An 18,956-nucleotide genomic window follows, 5' to 3' on the forward strand; every position below is an offset into this window, starting at 1 on the left:
TGTTAAGTCTTAAAAGTATTTAAGCTCGAAATGAATTTTATGATTGTGTTTGGAAGATATTCGCAAAATTGATTAGGAACTATGAATAATAATTCAGAGTTTTTGTGAAAAATGTACTTGTAAACTTTTGAATAAGTCTATTGGAAGTTGTTTTATCATTTATTGAGTTTCATAATTAAGGAACATATTGAAAACATGAGGAACAAATAGTGTTCATCCAAGTATCAACAAGTCTCTTACAATATATTAAAAAAATTAATAAAATGCAAAATAAAATTTATGTATTCTTTTATCTAAGTGAGAATCGCTACCTAGACGGATGCTTAGGTGGACGTTTAAGCAAGTCTATGGCCCCTTTCTTATTTTTAAATGCCTAATAATCAACCATGGTGGTGGCCAGCCACCTAATGTCTAGAGTTGGCCTAAACGACCCTGGACAGAAACTTTCAGAACATTGGTTTTGTTTTGTTTTATGAAACAATAGTTGTTCTTTATTACATTTTCATATGAAGGCAATTTGGAAATAAAAGTTCCATTGGTTTTGGATGTTGAGAGAAAAAATTTGAGTACAACTAAAAACTCTCACTAAATTTGAGTGTGAAAGTCACTACCCTAAATACATGCATAACATGTAAATTAATTTTGTTTTTTTAGAACAAACGATATTATCTATACTAAGAGAAAGAGGTGGACTTAGCCTGACGATGAGCTAGCAATAATGTGGTTCAAATTTGTTTTGGGCGAGAATCGAACCTAAGACCTCTCTCACTTACAAGTGAAGAGAGAATACCACTAAACCATAGTATTAAGTGGCAACATGTAAATTAATTTTGATAAATGTTAGAATAAAGGTCCGAACTTGACATGCCTCACATTCATGCCAACAAAATCTTGGCATTACCTATTACACATTCTTGTAACTTTCCCTTTGGCCACTCCAATTTCCGGGCATTAACCTCTTCATACTTCATTGCTGATACTGCTTGGCAACTGAGGAGTCATTTGGATTTGGGAAGACGGTTTTGATAGTTGGACTCCCACATCATCCGCCGGTTTTGATAGTTGAACTCCCTCATCATCCGCCGGTTTTGACAGTTGAACTCCCTCATCATCCGCCATCGCTTTCTCCTTCATTTTTGCGTATATCACGGTATAAAATCCCACCGAGATCACAATGGATCCAATCAAGCTGCACAAGAAATAAATCCATTGATAAACATGATAAGGAGCATTTGAATGCAAAAATTTGTTTGTGTGCCTGAGCATACCTGCCGAGATAAAAGGTGTCGCCAAGGAAAACAACCACCAAGACTGCCGCAATGGCGATTCCTAAGGGTGAAAACATGGCTACATAAACAGGCCCCTTCTTGTGCAAGCACCAGACATGAACACTGATGCGAAACACACTCACACAGATTGCCTATAAACGTAACGACATCATATTAGTTCCTTATTAAACACTATGTTTTAACAAATAAAAAGGTTTTCGTCCTTCTCACCGCATACACAACGGCGATTATCTCAATGGGAAGCTCCAGTTTCCATGCACTCATACTATTCCTCTCCACAATTAGAGAGATAACTGTGCATTGAATTGTAAGAAACATGGTGTAGAAGAAGACTATGGTCATTTCTTCCGGGTAATCCTTCACAGTGGCTGCCTGAAAGTGTAATTTCACGCCATTTTCGATACCATTAATCAGCACACACCTTCAATTTTCAAAGGATCTTTTTAACTTTAATCATTTAGGAAGATTGAAATTTAAAATAAATCTGGTGTTAGATTACATATTGATTATAATCCCTTCATGTGTCCTTAATTCGAAATAATTAATGTTCATTTTATTTAATATCTCCCATTAAATATTTAAATGTATTAATATACAAATTTTAATTTAATTTTTGACCAAAAAAGAGTTTTTTTAACTTATTAATTTTATTTAACATTCTTCAAACTTGAAATACTCAATTAATGTACCTAAATGTGTGTACTGAAATGTATTATATTGAACTAATGTATTTAAATGTTAGTACCGAAATATATGCACCGAAATGTATTATATTAAATTTATGTACCTAAATGTGTGTAGCAAAATGTATGTAACAAAAAGTATTATATTGAATTACTGTACCTAAATGTTTGTATCATTATTGTATTATAATAAATTTAATGTACATAAATGAAGAAAACAAAGTACATCGAAATATATTGTATAAAAAAAATTAACTTATCTAAATATATATTATGATAAATGAAATGAAAATGAAAATGAAAATTATAATGAAATAAAATTAATACATTAAAATTTAGGAAGAAAAAGAGAAATAATTAAAAAATCAAAATATAATTAATATATAAGGTTATTCATGTATCAAGGGACTAAAATTATATTTTGATCTTACTCATGGTTTTAATCTAAAACTCATCTTTACCAAGGATTAAAATGAAGTTTTCTAATTTTCAAATTACATGGATTTAGAGCTATTTTACCATCAATGCTTTTTCAGCAGAAAATTATTAGAGATAAGTGCTAGGGAAAGCCTCCAAATTACATTACAAAAACCATGCCATTTCATTCCCATTTTCCAAGCCACCAAAGTATGAGGTGAGTTGTGGGAAGATATATTACCTGAGCGATGTTCCATCCCGAAGCTACGAGGCATTGGATTGCGAGTAGCAGACCTCCAAACATCCAGGTTGATGACTGTGAGACGGAAGATCTATGAGTCGAGTGACTCGAGCCGGAAGACGAGGAAGAGTTCAATAGGGCAGGGCCGTTGTAAAGGGTCACTACCAATGCCCCTCCCACTGATATAATGGCGCCCAAGGATTTGGCATAACTCGTTGCTTTTCTCAAGTCTAGCTTTTCCATCCTAAAGTTAAAGTCCTTATTAGCCAATATACATATAAACCGTCACAGAAATACACAATTTATGAAAAGTTATTCGTACCTGAAAATTAAGGCTAGCAAGAAAGTGAAAATTGGGGTGAGATTTCCCATTGCTGACGCAAGGAGAGCCGAACTGTTTTTGACACCGGCGAAAAACAGTATTTTCCCTGCGCTCCTGCAATTACAGTTTTCTTCATCATTTCTATGTCTAAATCAATTATTTCAACAAGTATTTGATCAAGTGAAAGCAACTAGAATTACCCTATTAGGCCGAGGAGAAAGAATTGGCAGATGAGCCTGAAAGTCAAAGGAGCTCGCCTGTTTCTGCATGAAATATGAAATTAATTATTGACCTAAACCAATCTCGATACTTTCGAAAGAAGCGGTCACTGTCACATCGGAGGATAATCACACCTTTGGAAGATGAAGATGGGGAGGAGCAAGAGGGTACCAATAGCATTGTAGTAGACAATGAAGACAAATTTGCTCATCCCCTTTGACATGGCTACTTTGCTCAACGTCGACACGCCAACTTCTGCACACTCAACGATTACCATGGCAGTGAAGGGTACGGCGCCCCATATGCGACTTTGCCAAACCATCTCTTACTCTCTTTTCGCTGTTACAGAGATCAAATGCTCCTTGTTCTTCTTGTTGTGAAGAAAAAGTTGCAGGGACAACAGCATTTGTTTAGATTGATCGTATAACGCCGCCACCACTCTCCGACACATTAAGTTAATTTTGTAGTAGTTGGTGAAACATCTGTATACTGAAGATATTAAACACACTACAATCCAATGCAAGGAATCCGGATCCTCTTTGCGAGGATCTCAGAAATCCGTGAATCATATATGTTCATCGTATATCGAATGGTCAAAAATTATTTTAAATATTTTTATTTATAATTAACCACAAACAGTACTTGACAAAAACTGACCGCACGATATACAATAAACAGACACGATTCACGGTTCCTCACCAAAAGAATCTGGAGAGGAGCCTGGTGGCAATGCGAGTTTATTATTTCACATGCCCACAATACTTATCACCTGAGAATTTTTTTGAAATGTCTTATGAAATTATACATCTTTTTCAATTAGTCATATGAACTAAAATTTTAAGCGATTTGACATACTAGTTTTCTGAAATAATTAATTTACCATCTTATTCTAATTCTGTTAAGTTTTTCACTCAAAATAAATTATGTTCTTTGCACATGACTTGTGTTCAGAGTTATTTCAGGCATTTTTAGATACAAGTAATGGTTAGTCTATACTAAATCAATCTTATTCATAAGAAAGAGACTTAACTATGAGTATCAAGAGATACACATTACTCTAATCACTTGACGAAACCGAAATATGCCCAAATAAGTGAATATTAACATGGACATTTCATACCTTAACTTGCCCTCATTTACCTCGAAGTTGCCTCTACTCAAAAAGATGCGTCAGGCCTTTTATATTTTAAATTTCTCAACTGGGGAAATGTCAGAGTGGCATGTTGAAGCTGGCAGAAGAGAATTCGGTCCGGATTTCTTCGATAGATCCAGGATCAAGTGATCTGGATCGTTAAAATTTAATCTAACGACTATAAATGGGAAGTTTTTTTAAAGTTATAATAATTGTAACCGTTAAATTAAATTTCAACGGTCCGAATCACTTGATCCTAAAACTTTGATGAGAGAGATCCAGACCGAATCCTTTTTCCAAGTTGCAAGCCTACAGTATTTTCCACTGTGGCAACGCAACCAATTAAAAAGAAGCCAAATTATTATTGTTGAGTTGGTGATGCAGCTTTTCCATTATCTATGAATGGTTTGCATCACCTTTGAAGGACCTTAGCCAAATATATATCCTATCCTCCCCATTAATTACATCTCAAAAGAATTTTCCGAAACTCCTTTGACAGAATCTATGCAGACAATATTACATATCTCTTGGAGACGTTTTGAGGGGCTTCGATGGAATATTTAGGTGAATAACCGAATATTGTCTCCAATAAGAGGGTTTTATGGTATAATCATTAAATCTAGGACTAAAATATTAAAACATCATTGTTAATTTCATTATAATATTGTGGCCGTTGATAAAAACAAGAGAAAAACCAAGAAGCTGTCCCTACCGCTGTTTTCCGAACGATTAAAAAAAAAAGGAAAACAAAAGAACCCAAATGCTAGATTGGGTAATGAGGAGGCAAAGGCGATGAAGAGGGGAAAAGGGCACGGGCATAAATCTTAGATAGAGTTGAAGATAAACAGAGCATTTGTTATTAATTGAAACCTTGAAGTCTGTTGCAATAGAGGGAGAGAGAGAAAGATGTAGATTGCTAAGCAAAGACAAAGAGAGATTGACTGCAAGCCTCACATGTAGCTCAACGGCATAACTGCCACCGAGGTGTGGCTGGACTTGGGATGGCGGGTGAGTGGCAGATGGTGGATTGGGCTGGGGCGATATGGCTGGTATCATTTTTGCTTTTTTAAACTTTAAAAAATATATTTTTTGCCACATTAGCGAATTAACAGAAAATTTGATGGATTTAGACGGCAGGGATTACATTGATGTGTGATGGTCAAATTCAGGGACGAAATTGATTGATTTTGAAATTGAGGGACTACGGTGATGAGTTAGATCAATTTCAAGGACTATTTGTGATAAAAAAAACCCAACTGAAAATTATTTTTTTGTGTTTTCAAAATTTTAGCGGTTAGTTTTCAATTTTTATTTTTTATAGAATATGAAAATTGAAGACAAAATGGTTATCAAACGACTTCTTAATTAGGTAAAGCCTACCCCAAATGTAAGAAAGGTTTGATGACTAGTGTGAAAGGCATTTATTGTATGATTATTGTAGGATATCAATTTTAAAACTAAGATATATGATATGGTAATGGTCCAATAATGTATGTTGTAAGATGCACCATTTTTCAATTGCATGCGACAATCGAAGTCGGACAAGAGGCCTAGTTTCGTGCTGTTTTGAACTTTTAAAAGTACTTTATTTTGGCTTCTTGTTAAAGGAAGAGGATCCTCTCTGGATTTTACTTTACGAGGATTTTAGGAAACTCGACATCCCAACCGTTCATCGTACATCATACTGTCAGTTTTTATTAAATACTATTTATGTTTAATTTTAAATAAAAAGGTCAAATCATTTTTGACCGTATGATAATGGCAAAGATGTGGAGATCTCTAAGATCCCCACAAAGTGGATACCGATGAGATCCAATTCCCTTGTTAAAACCTAGTAAGGCCTCCGAGTCAACATCTTTGGCAACTTGTAACTGCCTAACTGGGGTTAATCTTAATATCCAGGTTGGTTGAATTGATGTTCGATAATGTTATCCACACACTTATTTTTACTTCTCACATACTCTCTCAATTTTTTTGCTGTCGGATTGAACGAACAGAAGAAGATCAATGACAAAAAATTAATAAGGTGTGTAGGAAATAAAAATAAGAAAAAAATGTATGAATAGCACTTTCCTTGATGTGTAAACCTAATTGACAAAGTAAGTTTATCTTTTGTTGAGTCTTAAAAGTATTTAAGCTCGAAATAGATTTTATGATTGTACTCTGCAGATATTTCCAAAATTGGTTAGGAACTGTGGTGGGCACCAGCCTAACATTTTGGGTCGGCCTTAACACCCCCGGGCGGGGACTTTGGAACACTGGTTTTGTTTTTGTTTTATGAAACGATTGTTGTTCTTTATTATATTTCATATGAAGGTAATTTGGAAATAAAAGTTCTATTGGCTTTGGACGTCGAGAGACAAAATTTGAGTATGACTAGAAACTCTCATTAAATTTGAGTGCGAAAATTACTACCCTAAATGTATACCTAACATGTAAATCAATTTTGAATAAATGTTACAATACAAGTCCGAACTTGACATGCCTCACATTCATGCCAAAAAAATCTTGGTATTACCTATTACACATTCTTGTTCCTTTCACTATGGCCACTCCAATTTCCGGGCATTAGCCTCTTCATACTTCGTTACTGATACTGCTTGGCAACAGAGGAGCCATTTGGATTTGATCAGACGGTTTTGATGGTTGAACTGCCTCATTTTCCGCCATCGCTTTCTCCTTCATTTTTGCGTATATCACGGTATAAAATCCCACCGATATCACAATAGAACCAACCAAACTGCACAAGAAAATGAATCCATCGATGAACACGATAAATAGCATTTGAATGCAAAAATTTGTTTGCGTGCCTGAGCATACCTGCCAAGATAAAAGGTTTCGCCAAGGAAAACAACCACCAGGAGTGCCGCAATGGCGATTCCTAAGGGCTTAAACATGGCTACATAAACAGGGCCCTTCTTGTGCAAGCACCAGACATGAACACTGATGCGAAACACACTCACACAGATTGCCTATAAACGTAACGACATCATATTAGTTCCTTATTAAACACTATGTTTTAACAAATAAAAAGGTTTTCGTCCTTCTCACCGCATACACAACGGCGATTATCTCAATGGGAAGCTCCAGTTTCCATGCACTCATACTATTCCTCTCCACAATTAGAGAGATAACTGTGCATTGAATTGTCAGAAACATGGTGTAGAAGAAGACTATGGTCATTTCTTCCGGGTAATCCTTCACAGTGGCTGCCTGAAAGTGTAGTTTCACGCCATTTTCGATACCATTAATCAGCACACACCTTAAATTTTCAAATTACATGGATTTAGAGCTATTTTACCAATTTGAAGTTTTGCTATCAATGCTTTTTCAGCCCAAAATTATTAGAGATAAGTGCCAAGGAAAACCTCCAAATTACATTACAAAAACCATCACATTTCATGAAAACTTTGCTCGAGTAACAAGGAAGACGGTAAATCAAAACATTCCCATTTTCTAAGCCACCAAAGTATGAGGTGAGTTGCGGGAAGATATATTACCTGAGCGATGTTCCATCCCGAAGCTACGAGGCATTGGATTGCGAGTAGCAGACCTCCAAAGATCCAGGTCGATGACCGTGAGACGAAAGATCCATGAGTCGAGTGACTCGAGCCGGAAGACGAGGAATAGTTCAACAGGGCAGGGCCGTCGTAGAGGGTCACTATCAATGCCCCTCCCACTGATATAATGGCGCCCAAGGATTTGGCATAACTCGTTGCTTTTCTCAAGTCTAGCTTTTCCATCCTAAAGTTGAAGTCCTTATTAGCCAAATACATATAAACCGTCACAGAAATACACAATCTATGAAAAGATACTCTTACCTGAAAATTAGGGCAAGCAAGAAAGTGAAGATTGGGGTGAGGTTCGCCATTGCTGACGCAAGAAGAGCCGAACTGTTTTTGACACCGGCGAAGAACAGTATTTTCCCGGAGCTCCTGCAGTTACAGTTTTCTTCATCATTTCTATGTCTATGTCAATTATTCCAGTAAGAATTTGATCAAGTGAAAGCAACTAGAATTACCCTATTAGGCCGAGAAGAAAGAATTGGCAGATGAGCCTGAAAGTCAAAGGAGCTCGCTTCTTTCTGCACAAAATATGAAATTATTTATTGACCTAAACCAATCTCGATACTGGTAAACAGAAGCAATCACTGTCGCATCGGAAGATAATCACACCTTCGGAAGATGAAGAAGGGGAGGAGCAAGAGGGTACCAAGAGCATTGTAGTAGACAATGAAGACAAAGTGGCTCATCCCTTTCGACATGGCTACTTTGCTTAACGTCGACACGCCAACTTCTGCACACTCAACGATTACCATGGCAGTGAAGGGCACGGCGCCCCATATGCGGCGTTGCCACACCATCTCTTACTCTCTCTTCGCTGTTACAGAAATCGAATGCTCCTGGTTCTTCTTCTTGTTGAAGAAAAGTCGCAGGGACAACATCATTTGTCTAAATTGATAGATATATTACACCAACCAATTACCAGTCAACATCTGTATGCTGAAGATAATTTTTTTTAGAAAGTACACTGAAGTTATTAATACAATATAATCCAATACAAGTTCATTATTTTATGTGCAACTAAAATCGTTACTTAGGAAAATTTTTGAAACGTCATATGAACTTATGCATATTTTTTAATTTGTCGTGTCAATTAAAATTTTAAAAGATTTTTCATATTAATTTTTTAAAATCATTAATTTATCATCTCACTTTAACTCTGTTAAGTTTTCCATTCATAATAAATTGAATGAGAAGAATGTTCTTTTGAAACTTTTGGGTCCTCTAGTGAATGAAATGTTCTCTCTCTCAAATGTATTCAACACTCCTAACTACCTACAAAGTAAAACAAGCATAGGAAGCAGGCATATTTTGAGAAATGCTACAGAGATTCTTAAAGCAAGACTCTCCGTCTTTTCATGTTTGTGACACTAGAATTGTGTTATAAACATAAAGTGGTGGACAGTTCATAAAGAGTTCCACTTTTTAGAGAATATCCTTAACTTTTCTCATTTTCCAGTGTCACCTTTGTGTATAATTAATTTGCTAATCATTCGTTAAATTGTCAATAATTATGATTAGAAAATTCTCAGTTCGTTAACATATTATTCTTCCATTAGATTAAGCCCTCCTCAGGTCGCACCACTTCAATATTAAATGTTTATTTGACACTTCATCACATGATGTGTGATCCATGTTGCTTCTTTTCTCCAAGCTGCACTTCTCATGTTCATTTATTGTACGAAGATGTTACCTGCCTTCTCTTTTACACTTCTCTACTTGCCTTTTCCATTCATTCGTTCCCACATGGCCTCTACCATTGTGTATTTTTTTTTTTTAAAACCATATTTTAAACTATTTTTATTTGCACAGAGCGAGTTCGAACTCAGGTACGCTGACTAACTGGCCTAGTTCACGTTACCTCTCACGCGTAACTTACTCTCACGCATAACTTACTAGTAAAGAAAGAGAAAACAAGAAGAGAAAGTTTGTGATGTATTACACATCCGATTTAAAACATAGACCGGAGTATCAGAAGCTAACAAGACTCAAAGAGAGGCCACAAAGGAGAAGGAGATTATGCATATAGATTTATGCAAGCCTCAGGTCTTCCTCCTTTTTTTCCTCAGGAAAGGCATTGCACATAGAGCTCCCCCGGATGGCTGCCGAGAATTATCCACGCTATTTTCCGGCAATGACGTATTGACCTTCGTTTGATCATCGTTACTTGTAGCAGTCTCATGATTTATTTTCTGTTCGGTATCATAGGCTTCCATCCTCTCGCTACTTTGAAATCCGACTAATGGTCTTTTGTTGCCGATGCTGGATTGAGCTGAAATATGACCAAGATCAACCACGTTGACAATGCCAAAGAAATTGGGAAGATCAGAATTCTCTGAAGCTGTTGCTTTCGGTTGAACACGAATTCCATCTTGGTCATTACCAGTCTCACTTTCATCTCCGCAAAACCCCCCTCCTGTCTTAAGGTAGTCTTCAGAAACCTCAGCCTCGAAGGAAGGATCACCATGTTGGCTCAAACCTGGTTCACCAGTTTCATCTTCAACGGGGCAGAACCCACCTCCTGTTTCAAGATAATCTTTATGCAGGCCCACATTGGGAGACAAATTCCCTTCATTCTGCTGTTTCTTTTCGCTGAGAGAAGAAGCACTTTCTTCGCATTTTCCTTCATCCCGAGATATAACTTGTTCCCCTGTCTCTGCATTGGAGCATTTTGCATTACTGTGATCTAGTGGCTCATCAAGATCATCAACGTCTAAGTCATCGACTGTGTAATTTACAGGCTTCCGCAGACGCCCAGACTGAAAACATGAACGCCAAAAGAACAAAGCTAGTTAAACTTACAGAAAGAAGAAAGACTTACATTAGATTCTTTAAAATGATACAGATTCTCATACTTAAAAAATGTGAAGCTTACCCTGCGCATTTCTCCCAACCCTTCTATTGTATCGGTATGAAGGTCCATCCCATCATTATCGTCATCACTATTGCCAGAGCTGGTTTCAGATACTTCAAAATTGGGATTTACCTTTTCCTTTCCACTTCCTAATACCCTCCTGCCTCTTCCTATGTCGTTTCCATTTGCATGCAATTTTCTATTGTTTGATCGTCCAGCTTCAGCAGGCTTTGGTCGCTTAGATGGAGCAGGCTCTTCAGTGGTCCTCCTTTTCCTCGACTGCTTAGCTGTTGATTTTCCCTTAGAATCGCTCTGCTTCTTAAGAACACTTTTATCTGTTCCCTCTGACAGTTTCTCTGATTTGTTATTCCCAGCTTCATCAGTACTTGTGGTTCTCTTCTTTCTGCTTCTTGAACCTTTTTGTGCAGCATCATCCACCAACTCTGAAGATTGATTTCCTGCGATACCTTTTACAGCTTTCTTGATTCTCTTACTACGAATTTTTGCAAATCTTTCATTAAAAGTGTAAAACGCTTCCAGCCGCAGTTGAGTCTTCACCACACAAATACAAAAAGTGATATCACCATCTTCTTTCGTAAGAAAAAAGAAAAAAGAAAAAAAAAGTCTATGATAAAGGAGTAAAAAGTGAGAGGCCATAAATCAGAGCTTGCTAAAATGTAATGGACATGCATGCATCCCTATTTGTGCTTGTGTCTGCACAGGTGTATTCCACACACCAGTGAGAGATTTAAGTAACCAACCTCGCGTTTGTTGTACTCATTCAGAACGGGTATTAGCAATTCATCTGCCTTCTGGCTAGCCCAGCCAAACTTTTCCGAACATAATCTACGTGCAAACAGAGCTGATCAGAAAGATAGACATTCTATGTATCTGTCGGTAGAAAGAAACTCTATGAAAGGTTCCAAGCTTAGATGCAGCCGAAAAACCCCAATTCGAGAGACCAACACATACATTAACTACATAAAATTGCAGTCTACATTCTGAACATAATCTAATACGCATCACCGTGAAGAAAATAAGCAAAGGGGAACTATAACATTTTACAAGGAACATATTCATCCGTCTACAATTTTTCGATACCTACATATCTCCTGTTGACCTTCAATAGTATAGCTTATAGAGTTACTGTTTTTCCAACAAAACGTTTAAACAGAACAATAGAATCATATCCTGTCAATAAACAAGCCCCTAGAACATACTATAGTCCTCCCGATCCTTTGCATTGAAAGTAAAGAATATGCCGTACAAACTATCATATTAAAAAATCAACCTCATGAAGATTGAATTTAAGTATTAGGTGACAACTCACTTGCGAAGAAAAAAATGATCTGGCTTTCCCCATGTGAAGGGCTCAGTTGATTTGTCCACCTGTGGACAAATATAAGCAGAAGTCACTGCTTCACTTGGGAAAGTGGGGGGAATATGCCAATTTTTGCTCACCTTTCTCTGCACAAGACAAAATAAGAGCATCCAAAGATGAGGATGTTATTCTTTTACAAATTAAACATAAGAAAAAAAGCCTAAAGCAGAAAATATGGCAATCTAATCACATGCTTATCCATGAAAGTTTGCTTTGTTTCTTCAATAAGATCAGCTGACTGCTGGTGCTCTTGTCCGTGACAACTATTTTGCTCAGACACTTCTTCCATACTGCTCTTCGTATTGATATCCTTATCCCCAAATTTAGACCCCCTTTTCTTTGCACTAGATCCTATTTCTCCATCAAACGTCCCTAGAATGGTAGGATCTGGTGATTCAATCCAATCCCGGAAATTATGGAGGCCATCCTCCTCAGGAAATGCATTTACAACTTCCATAGCATTGACAATGCCGATCCCACTACAAAAGACAAACCAATAGATTCTAATTCACTACTAACAGATTTTATGAATTGTAAATAAGTAGGTTTACTTAACAACACGAATCTGTATTGACTAACTAAAAATATTTGTAGAAAGTTAAATTCACGAGGATGCGGCACCACTACCAACATATTTCATAAGGACTAAAAACTTAAAAATGCAATGGTTTACCTAACTCCTTCAGTATAATCACTTCCAAGAAGAAGTGCCATACGAATTAATTTCTCTCTGCTTAGGCCAAGCTCATTCTCAACATCCTACAGAAGAAAATTGTATGAACATACATACATAAGCAATGAGCATTGCATCTTTAAGTCAAAACTTAAAGAAGAAAAACAAATGAAAGAGGAAAAATTGGGAAATATATGAAGGGCCCCAAGTAACAGAAATCAGATTTCTGACTAACTGAGTTTATAAATTGGGAAAACAAAAGAAGTTGTGTGTCTCAGTAGACCCTGACCTTCATGAAATATGTCTCAACATATTTCCGATCATCGAATATATTTTTGTAAACACTTCGTGCCCCAAACAAGAACACATCAGAGTCATCAGTTACCACACCATCAACAAGGTTGGCAAGTTCCATATACGCACACTGGGCTTCTGCTTCCATTGGTGCAATAATGTATGGTATACCAAAAATTTGCAGTAGCTCCTAAAACCCGAGATATATTAAAATTCTAAGCAATTCATTGTTTCCAAGAAAAGATGTAATTTGCCAATGGAAAAGCCAAACAGGTAATGACAAAAATGAAGACGCACCTGACATTCGGTGAACATTTCACTGCTGACAGATTCTACATTACGTTCAAGCCTTCTTCGCTCATCTCCCAGATCCATACATTCTTGGTCTAGAATTAGCAGTTCCTCCTCCAAATCAGCCTCTGTGGCTTCCATACGTGCATTCTCATCACCCTTAAGAGAAGATATGTCCCAACTGTGCTCACTTTCCTGAAAACAAATGTCATGACTCTTTTCCTTGCCCCATTTTTTGTCAGCATCACTGTCATTTGTTATCTTTTTTGTCAATGACTCAGAGTTAGCCATCTCAACTAAATGACAAGATGACTCAGCTTCAACTTCAGTCTTCTGATCATCAGCCCAACCAGTAGCATCACCTGACAAGGCATCCGAAGAATGAGCATTATTTCTTTCAATGTTCTCGGGAAAGGTGGATAAATCACCATCACCATGGAAAGTACCCAATACTTGTTCAGTAATCACATGGACCTCCTTTGTCGCTGACGGAGTAATAGATGCTGTGCATTGCACTCCTCCACAGAAATTTTCCTTTTCACTTACATTCTGCATTGCTTGTGCTGGAGGAGAACCCAAGTTCGTCTTTTTGACTCCATCACCAATGTCACAGGATGATTCATTTTGTTGAGTACCAATGTTCCCCAACAAAAATGGCTCAACTATCTTAATTTCTCTATCAATACATTCAGCACCTTTATGAGCCTCTCCTCCAAAACATTGCAACTTTTCATCAGCAGGTGATCCATAATTACCCTTGTCACTCCCCATATCCTCAAGACTTCTCCGTATTGCCTCCTGCAAACTAGCCTCTTCTTCGAAATAACCTTTAGAATTTGTTTTTCCATGCTCACCAGGAACAGATGAGGTATTTTCAGCACTACCACAAACTCCTTCCTCCCATTCCACTTCACTGTCATCATTAATATCGCCTGGCACCTTACTTTTAACTTCCGAGTCATTAGGAAAACTGCTACCTTTTGCTTCAACAATCCCTTCCTCCCAGTCGCAGTCTGAGTCAGACCCAGAAGAATGCTTTTTTAATATATCATTAGCATCAATAGTTACAGGATTTCCTGCTACTAACGAAGCAAAAAAATCATGATCACCATCAAAAGACTTGCTCTCGTCATTGTCTTCAATAGATATTTCTATAGGAGTTTCAAATTTTAACATAGACTGATTATTTCTGTCATTTGAGTTATTATCACCAAGTGAGGAGTCAACCTTGTTTTGACCAGGATGCCTTCTCACCCCTCCAGTATCAACAGAATCACCATTATCACCTCTTGGTATTTCTGTGACTGTTCTATTTCTACGTGAACTTTTCAAAATGTCAATGTTATTTTCGTTGAGCATATCCCTAGTGTCAGTCGTCTTGTTTGCAATTGTTTTCTCCCGTTCAATCTCCTTCATCAAATCCAAGTTCCTCTGTAAATCACGGGTCATACGCATCCCCATAGCTCTCACTCTACTGACTCGAAGATGGCCCCTCTCATCCAAATATGTCTCAATGTTGTCATCAAAAACACTTATGGATTCATCTGGAGCTGATCCAATCACATTACTGGTAGACGAAGCACTGTTCCTGAAATTTGAAGGACACTCTTTGGGTGCTTGTTGCTTTTCTCCATTTCTATCAGCTCTTGCAGATGCAAGTACTCTGGCACATTTAAGCATCAAACCTCACTAAGTGATTCCCCAGAATAATAAAACTGTCAAATGATAACACACGCAACAAAATTTGCAACTGTACTATATAATATATTTTTGTCATAAGAGCGCAAAATTGTGACTACTCACTGTTTATCACCAGTAAATGATGAAGAAAAGATAAATTCTCTGTGGGCTTCGGATGCTATTCGTGAACTCTGCACACCACTAACCCCTCTCCCAGAGGCAGCTTTCTGTACTTGATCTATCTCGCGACGAAAAGCTACAGTTTTAAGATAGGATTGTATTTGCAGCTCAGAGAACTTTTCAGGGTCCTAAATGTGCACGAGAAGAACCAATTAAAAGACATCCATAAAATTCAAAAAGTAGAACATTATTTAAGTAAAACAACTTATCCTCAAAAGGAGCTCTAATTAAACGTACATATATTATAAGACCCTATTAATATAAATAGACGCCAAAGTCATATACAGAAATGCTTGATGCAAAACTTCTTAAATTCACAAGACATGTCTTTGCAACTTACAAATTTGCTTTATTTTTTTAAATCAGTCTTGCTTCTCAGCAAATGAATCCTATAAACTTAATTATGACAAACAAGAAAAGTCTTCCAAGAGCATTTTAGCTGATGTTTATCCTTCTTTACATCTTAAATCCTAAAAGCATGAGCCACTATAGAAGTTCGCCTTTATATACGCTGTTTAATAATTAAAGTCATTTCAAATTGACTGTAAAGGTCACACATGTGTCAATTTTCTTTCAGTACATTCTAGGAAGCATGATAGATCACTGTCCCACTATACCAGTAGAGCACTGTCCCACTTTACCATCAGAGCACTCTATTCTCAATATTTCCAAGAAGTCACGCTACCAAATTCCAGTACCGATAAGGCAGGATTCATCACCCATCAAAACACTTCAGATATTATTGCTAATAGAAGACACTGAGCAGTGCATCTAATAAGTCACACCATGTTTGCAATCCAGGACTCACAATAACATGGGTCATAATCAGATATGAAGGCTTTCACAGGAACCAACCTTTTTGACTTTCTGATACTTCTGTCTGTTTTCCGCCATCAACCTCTCTCTTATCTATTTTTGGGGGGAGGAATCAATGACTGACATCAGAATTTGTGAAGATTGAAAGCTAATACCCATGACCTAACAAGGGGGCGAAACCCGCATAAATGAAATCTTACTTGAACAAGAAGATTGAGTTGCATTGATGGGGGCAATGCAGCTAATACAGCTGGATCAACTTCACCATGCAGTGCAGGCTGCAAGATAGTATTTAAAATTATCTCGACCGAACCTTAATTAGACAGAGTAAGAAATCCCATGATTAATGAATACAACTTAATTAAACAGTAAGGGTATACGCACACAAGTGTTACTGGCAAGGGATACTAACTCTGATATCTATCTATTAACTTACCAATATCATCTCTTCATCGGCATCGCCATCTTCATATATATCGTCCCCCACAAGAATAGAAGCAGTTGATGTTGACGCATTATTAGTTACACCAGCATCCTTCTCTGCCGCAATAGATGCAGCAATCCTAAATTAACATCAAAGAATCAATAAACTCATGTAATTGCATGATTAAGTACTCCTGAATGTTATATACAATTACATTTCATCTATCATTTCTTGATTGCAACTCCTTGAGACTGCGTCGAAGTTTTCTGAATTGATACCCACCATCTCAGTTTCATCTGACAAAATCTTCTTACCCTTAGCATCATTTTCCTCCTTATTTTTCTGGTCACAAAGCCGTTCATCAGCTCTCAACTACATTTTCTGAAACCACAAACAACATATATGTATACTTACCTGCAAAAGAAGTCTGTGTTGCATTGATGGAGGCAAACTAGCTAATACAGCTGGATCAACTTCACCATCCATCTCTGGCTGCAATACAAATTACAAGCAGCAACCACATTACATTTCCAAATGCCGAAAAATGTTGTAGACCTAAAAACAAACAAAAAAAGACAACCAGAACATCCAAACTCTGTAATTTGCATTACACTGGTGGCTGCTCTAGGTTGCTCTCAAATGATATACAATAATTTTCATCGAGTCTGGAAGAACTTACTAGTATCATCTCTTCATCATCTTCTTCACCATCCTCAGCAGCAGTAGATTGTGATGCATTCTTTATAAAACCCCCTTCTTCCTCGGCCTGGATGGATGCTGCCAACCTAATTTAACGAACAAAAGAATCAAAATCACTAATCAAACCAGATTTATACACTACTCCCGCAACTGTGTTCTCAGCTTACATTTCATCCAGCTTTTCCTGGTTGCTACTCAGCAAGCCCAAGTCGTCTTCTTCTAAACTATTATCTGCCATCCTACCAGTCTGATCTGTTAGACCTTCTTTACTCTCGGCATCATTCTTCTGCCTCTGGTTCTTGATATCCGCAGTCAAGTCTTTCAGCCTCATCGCCTTAAGCTATTAACAACAACAAAACATAGATAAATCAACTGGAAGCAAAACATACCGTTGATTTCACGCATCACATAACAAGAAGTATTTATTTTAAAAAGCAGAATAATTTTTGTAAAGAAATTCAAATTCACATGATTCAAATCCTAAGTCACACAAAAAGGCTGGAAATTTCACTCCACAACTCCGATCGCCAATGTTGCACGCAACCCTAATTCCAACCCAAATTTTCAACACCACATTCTACATTCCTACAAAGAAATTAAAAAAAATGAAAAGCAATTGCATATACTACATACATGATTAAGAAGCAATTTCTCGGCGGTCTTGCGAAGCTTGGACTGGGCGTTCTCCCGCTGTCTTCTCCGAGCGATCACAGTCCGGCGCTTGAGGGCCGGGGTTCCGCCGTCAAACACAAACACCGGCTTGGTCCGCAGGTACAACAGCTTGCAAATTCGGCGGAAGAAGCCGAGCAAATGCGCGTTGCGGACCATCTCTCCCTTCTCGTCTCGCATTGCCTTCATGAACTGTATCATCCATATGCTAGCATCTGTCCAGTCAAACAAATTAGTAACTTGATTTTATCAAATCGAATTAGTAATTCGATTTTCTGAAAATAAATTAGGGCTTGGAGGACCCGTGGGTGTACCGATTGCTAGTCTTCTTCCGGCTAGAGTCTCGACAGATACGCGGCGGCCGACGGGGGCCAGTAGTTCCCAGAGACCGTGGACTCCCATTGTCTGGATTGCTTGCTGAGAACGCTTCTGCAATCAGGTTTCAGTTTTGTCATGGCCGCCAGTCGGCGGGAGGAAAACGAAGGAAACGACGTCGTAAGCAAACAGTACACTGTACACATGTATTTTTTTTTTTTTTTTTTTTCCCTTTGAAAAAATGGAACAACCGGCAAGTCACATTTATCCACGTCAAGAATACTCACACAGCCATTTCAGCTTTATTCTTACCACAGTCAAGCATACTCATTAGCTTGGAGCTTCAAACTCAGAACCTCTTTGTTTTTTGTACTTGGAGCACGACTTTTTTTTTTTTTTTTTTTTTTTTTGTATTTTAAAAACCAGAATCTACGTACTTACCATTAGATAACTTGACATGATTGTACACATGTTGAAATAAAACAAATTTCGTGCTGAATTGCAAATATAGTTGGGGGGAATGTGAGAACACAAAGAATATGAAAAGCCAGTCTTATAACCAAGGGTGTTTTGGACTTTCCAGCTTTTAAGCGTCAATGGCTGCGTTTTTTTTTCAGTTCCAAACCTCTCAGGCTCTCACAAGTCACAACCTCATTCAGTCCCAGGTCACAGAGAACTCGAGACCACCATGGCCGGTGGCCACTTCCGCCGCCGCCGCCACCATAACCACCGTCTTCCTTCTCGTGATCCTAAACCATCAGCACAACAGCCAGTCTTTGGCCTTGACACATTCCCGCCTCGACCTTCAAGCCAG

General features: G+C 37.6%; 3 protein-coding genes across 5 annotated transcripts; all 3 read right to left on the bottom strand.

Annotated features, from left to right (window-relative positions):
• Nucleotides 1-784: 784 nt before the first annotated feature.
• Nucleotides 785-3,597, bottom strand: LOC137708230 (WAT1-related protein At5g40240-like). 2 transcript variants are annotated; one of them, XM_068447263.1, is made up of 7 exons: nucleotides 3,306-3,597; nucleotides 3,153-3,209; nucleotides 2,953-3,066; nucleotides 2,631-2,874; nucleotides 1,500-1,661; nucleotides 1,269-1,420; nucleotides 785-1,189 (listed from the first exon to the last, which is right to left on the bottom strand). In XM_068447263.1, the coding sequence occupies exons 1-7, from the start codon at nucleotides 3,491-3,493 to the stop codon at nucleotides 961-963; spliced, it is 1,146 nt and encodes a 381-aa protein (XP_068303364.1). In that variant the 5' UTR covers nucleotides 3,494-3,597; the 3' UTR covers nucleotides 785-960. The 2 variants fall into 2 exon arrangements, with proteins under 2 accessions (XP_068303364.1, XP_068303363.1); XM_068447262.1 differs by having other exon boundaries at nucleotides 3,153-3,215.
• A 3,079-nt stretch (nucleotides 3,598-6,676) lies between these two features.
• Nucleotides 6,677-8,748, bottom strand: LOC137708231 (WAT1-related protein At3g28050-like). 2 transcript variants are annotated; one of them, XM_068447264.1, is made up of 7 exons: nucleotides 8,479-8,744; nucleotides 8,325-8,387; nucleotides 8,125-8,238; nucleotides 7,804-8,047; nucleotides 7,355-7,516; nucleotides 7,124-7,275; nucleotides 6,677-7,043 (listed from the first exon to the last, which is right to left on the bottom strand). In XM_068447264.1, the coding sequence occupies exons 1-7, from the start codon at nucleotides 8,664-8,666 to the stop codon at nucleotides 6,881-6,883; spliced, it is 1,086 nt and encodes a 361-aa protein (XP_068303365.1). In that variant the 5' UTR covers nucleotides 8,667-8,744; the 3' UTR covers nucleotides 6,677-6,880. The 2 variants fall into 2 exon arrangements, with proteins under 2 accessions (XP_068303365.1, XP_068303366.1); XM_068447265.1 differs by lacking the exon at nucleotides 7,355-7,516 and having other exon boundaries at nucleotides 8,479-8,748.
• A 1,036-nt stretch (nucleotides 8,749-9,784) lies between these two features.
• LOC137708374 (DNA repair protein UVH3) lies at nucleotides 9,785-18,313 on the bottom strand. Its single transcript, XM_068447433.1, has 18 exons — nucleotides 18,142-18,313; nucleotides 17,792-18,042; nucleotides 17,326-17,498; nucleotides 17,139-17,244; nucleotides 16,874-16,951; nucleotides 16,674-16,801; nucleotides 16,472-16,598; nucleotides 16,236-16,313; nucleotides 16,075-16,128; nucleotides 15,163-15,347; nucleotides 13,366-15,022; nucleotides 13,064-13,258; nucleotides 12,775-12,860; nucleotides 12,292-12,580; nucleotides 12,051-12,187; nucleotides 11,482-11,566; nucleotides 10,742-11,272; nucleotides 9,785-10,625 (listed from the first exon to the last, which is right to left on the bottom strand). The coding sequence occupies exons 1-18, from the start codon at nucleotides 18,227-18,229 to the stop codon at nucleotides 9,909-9,911; spliced, it is 4,965 nt and encodes a 1,654-aa protein (XP_068303534.1). The 5' UTR covers nucleotides 18,230-18,313; the 3' UTR covers nucleotides 9,785-9,908.
• Between the last annotated feature and the right edge of the window lie 643 nt (nucleotides 18,314-18,956).

The sequence above is a fragment of the Pyrus communis genome, chromosome 11 (genome assembly GCF_963583255.1).
Source record: "Pyrus communis chromosome 11, drPyrComm1.1, whole genome shotgun sequence".
NCBI lineage: Eukaryota > Viridiplantae > Streptophyta > Magnoliopsida > Rosales > Rosaceae > Pyrus > Pyrus communis.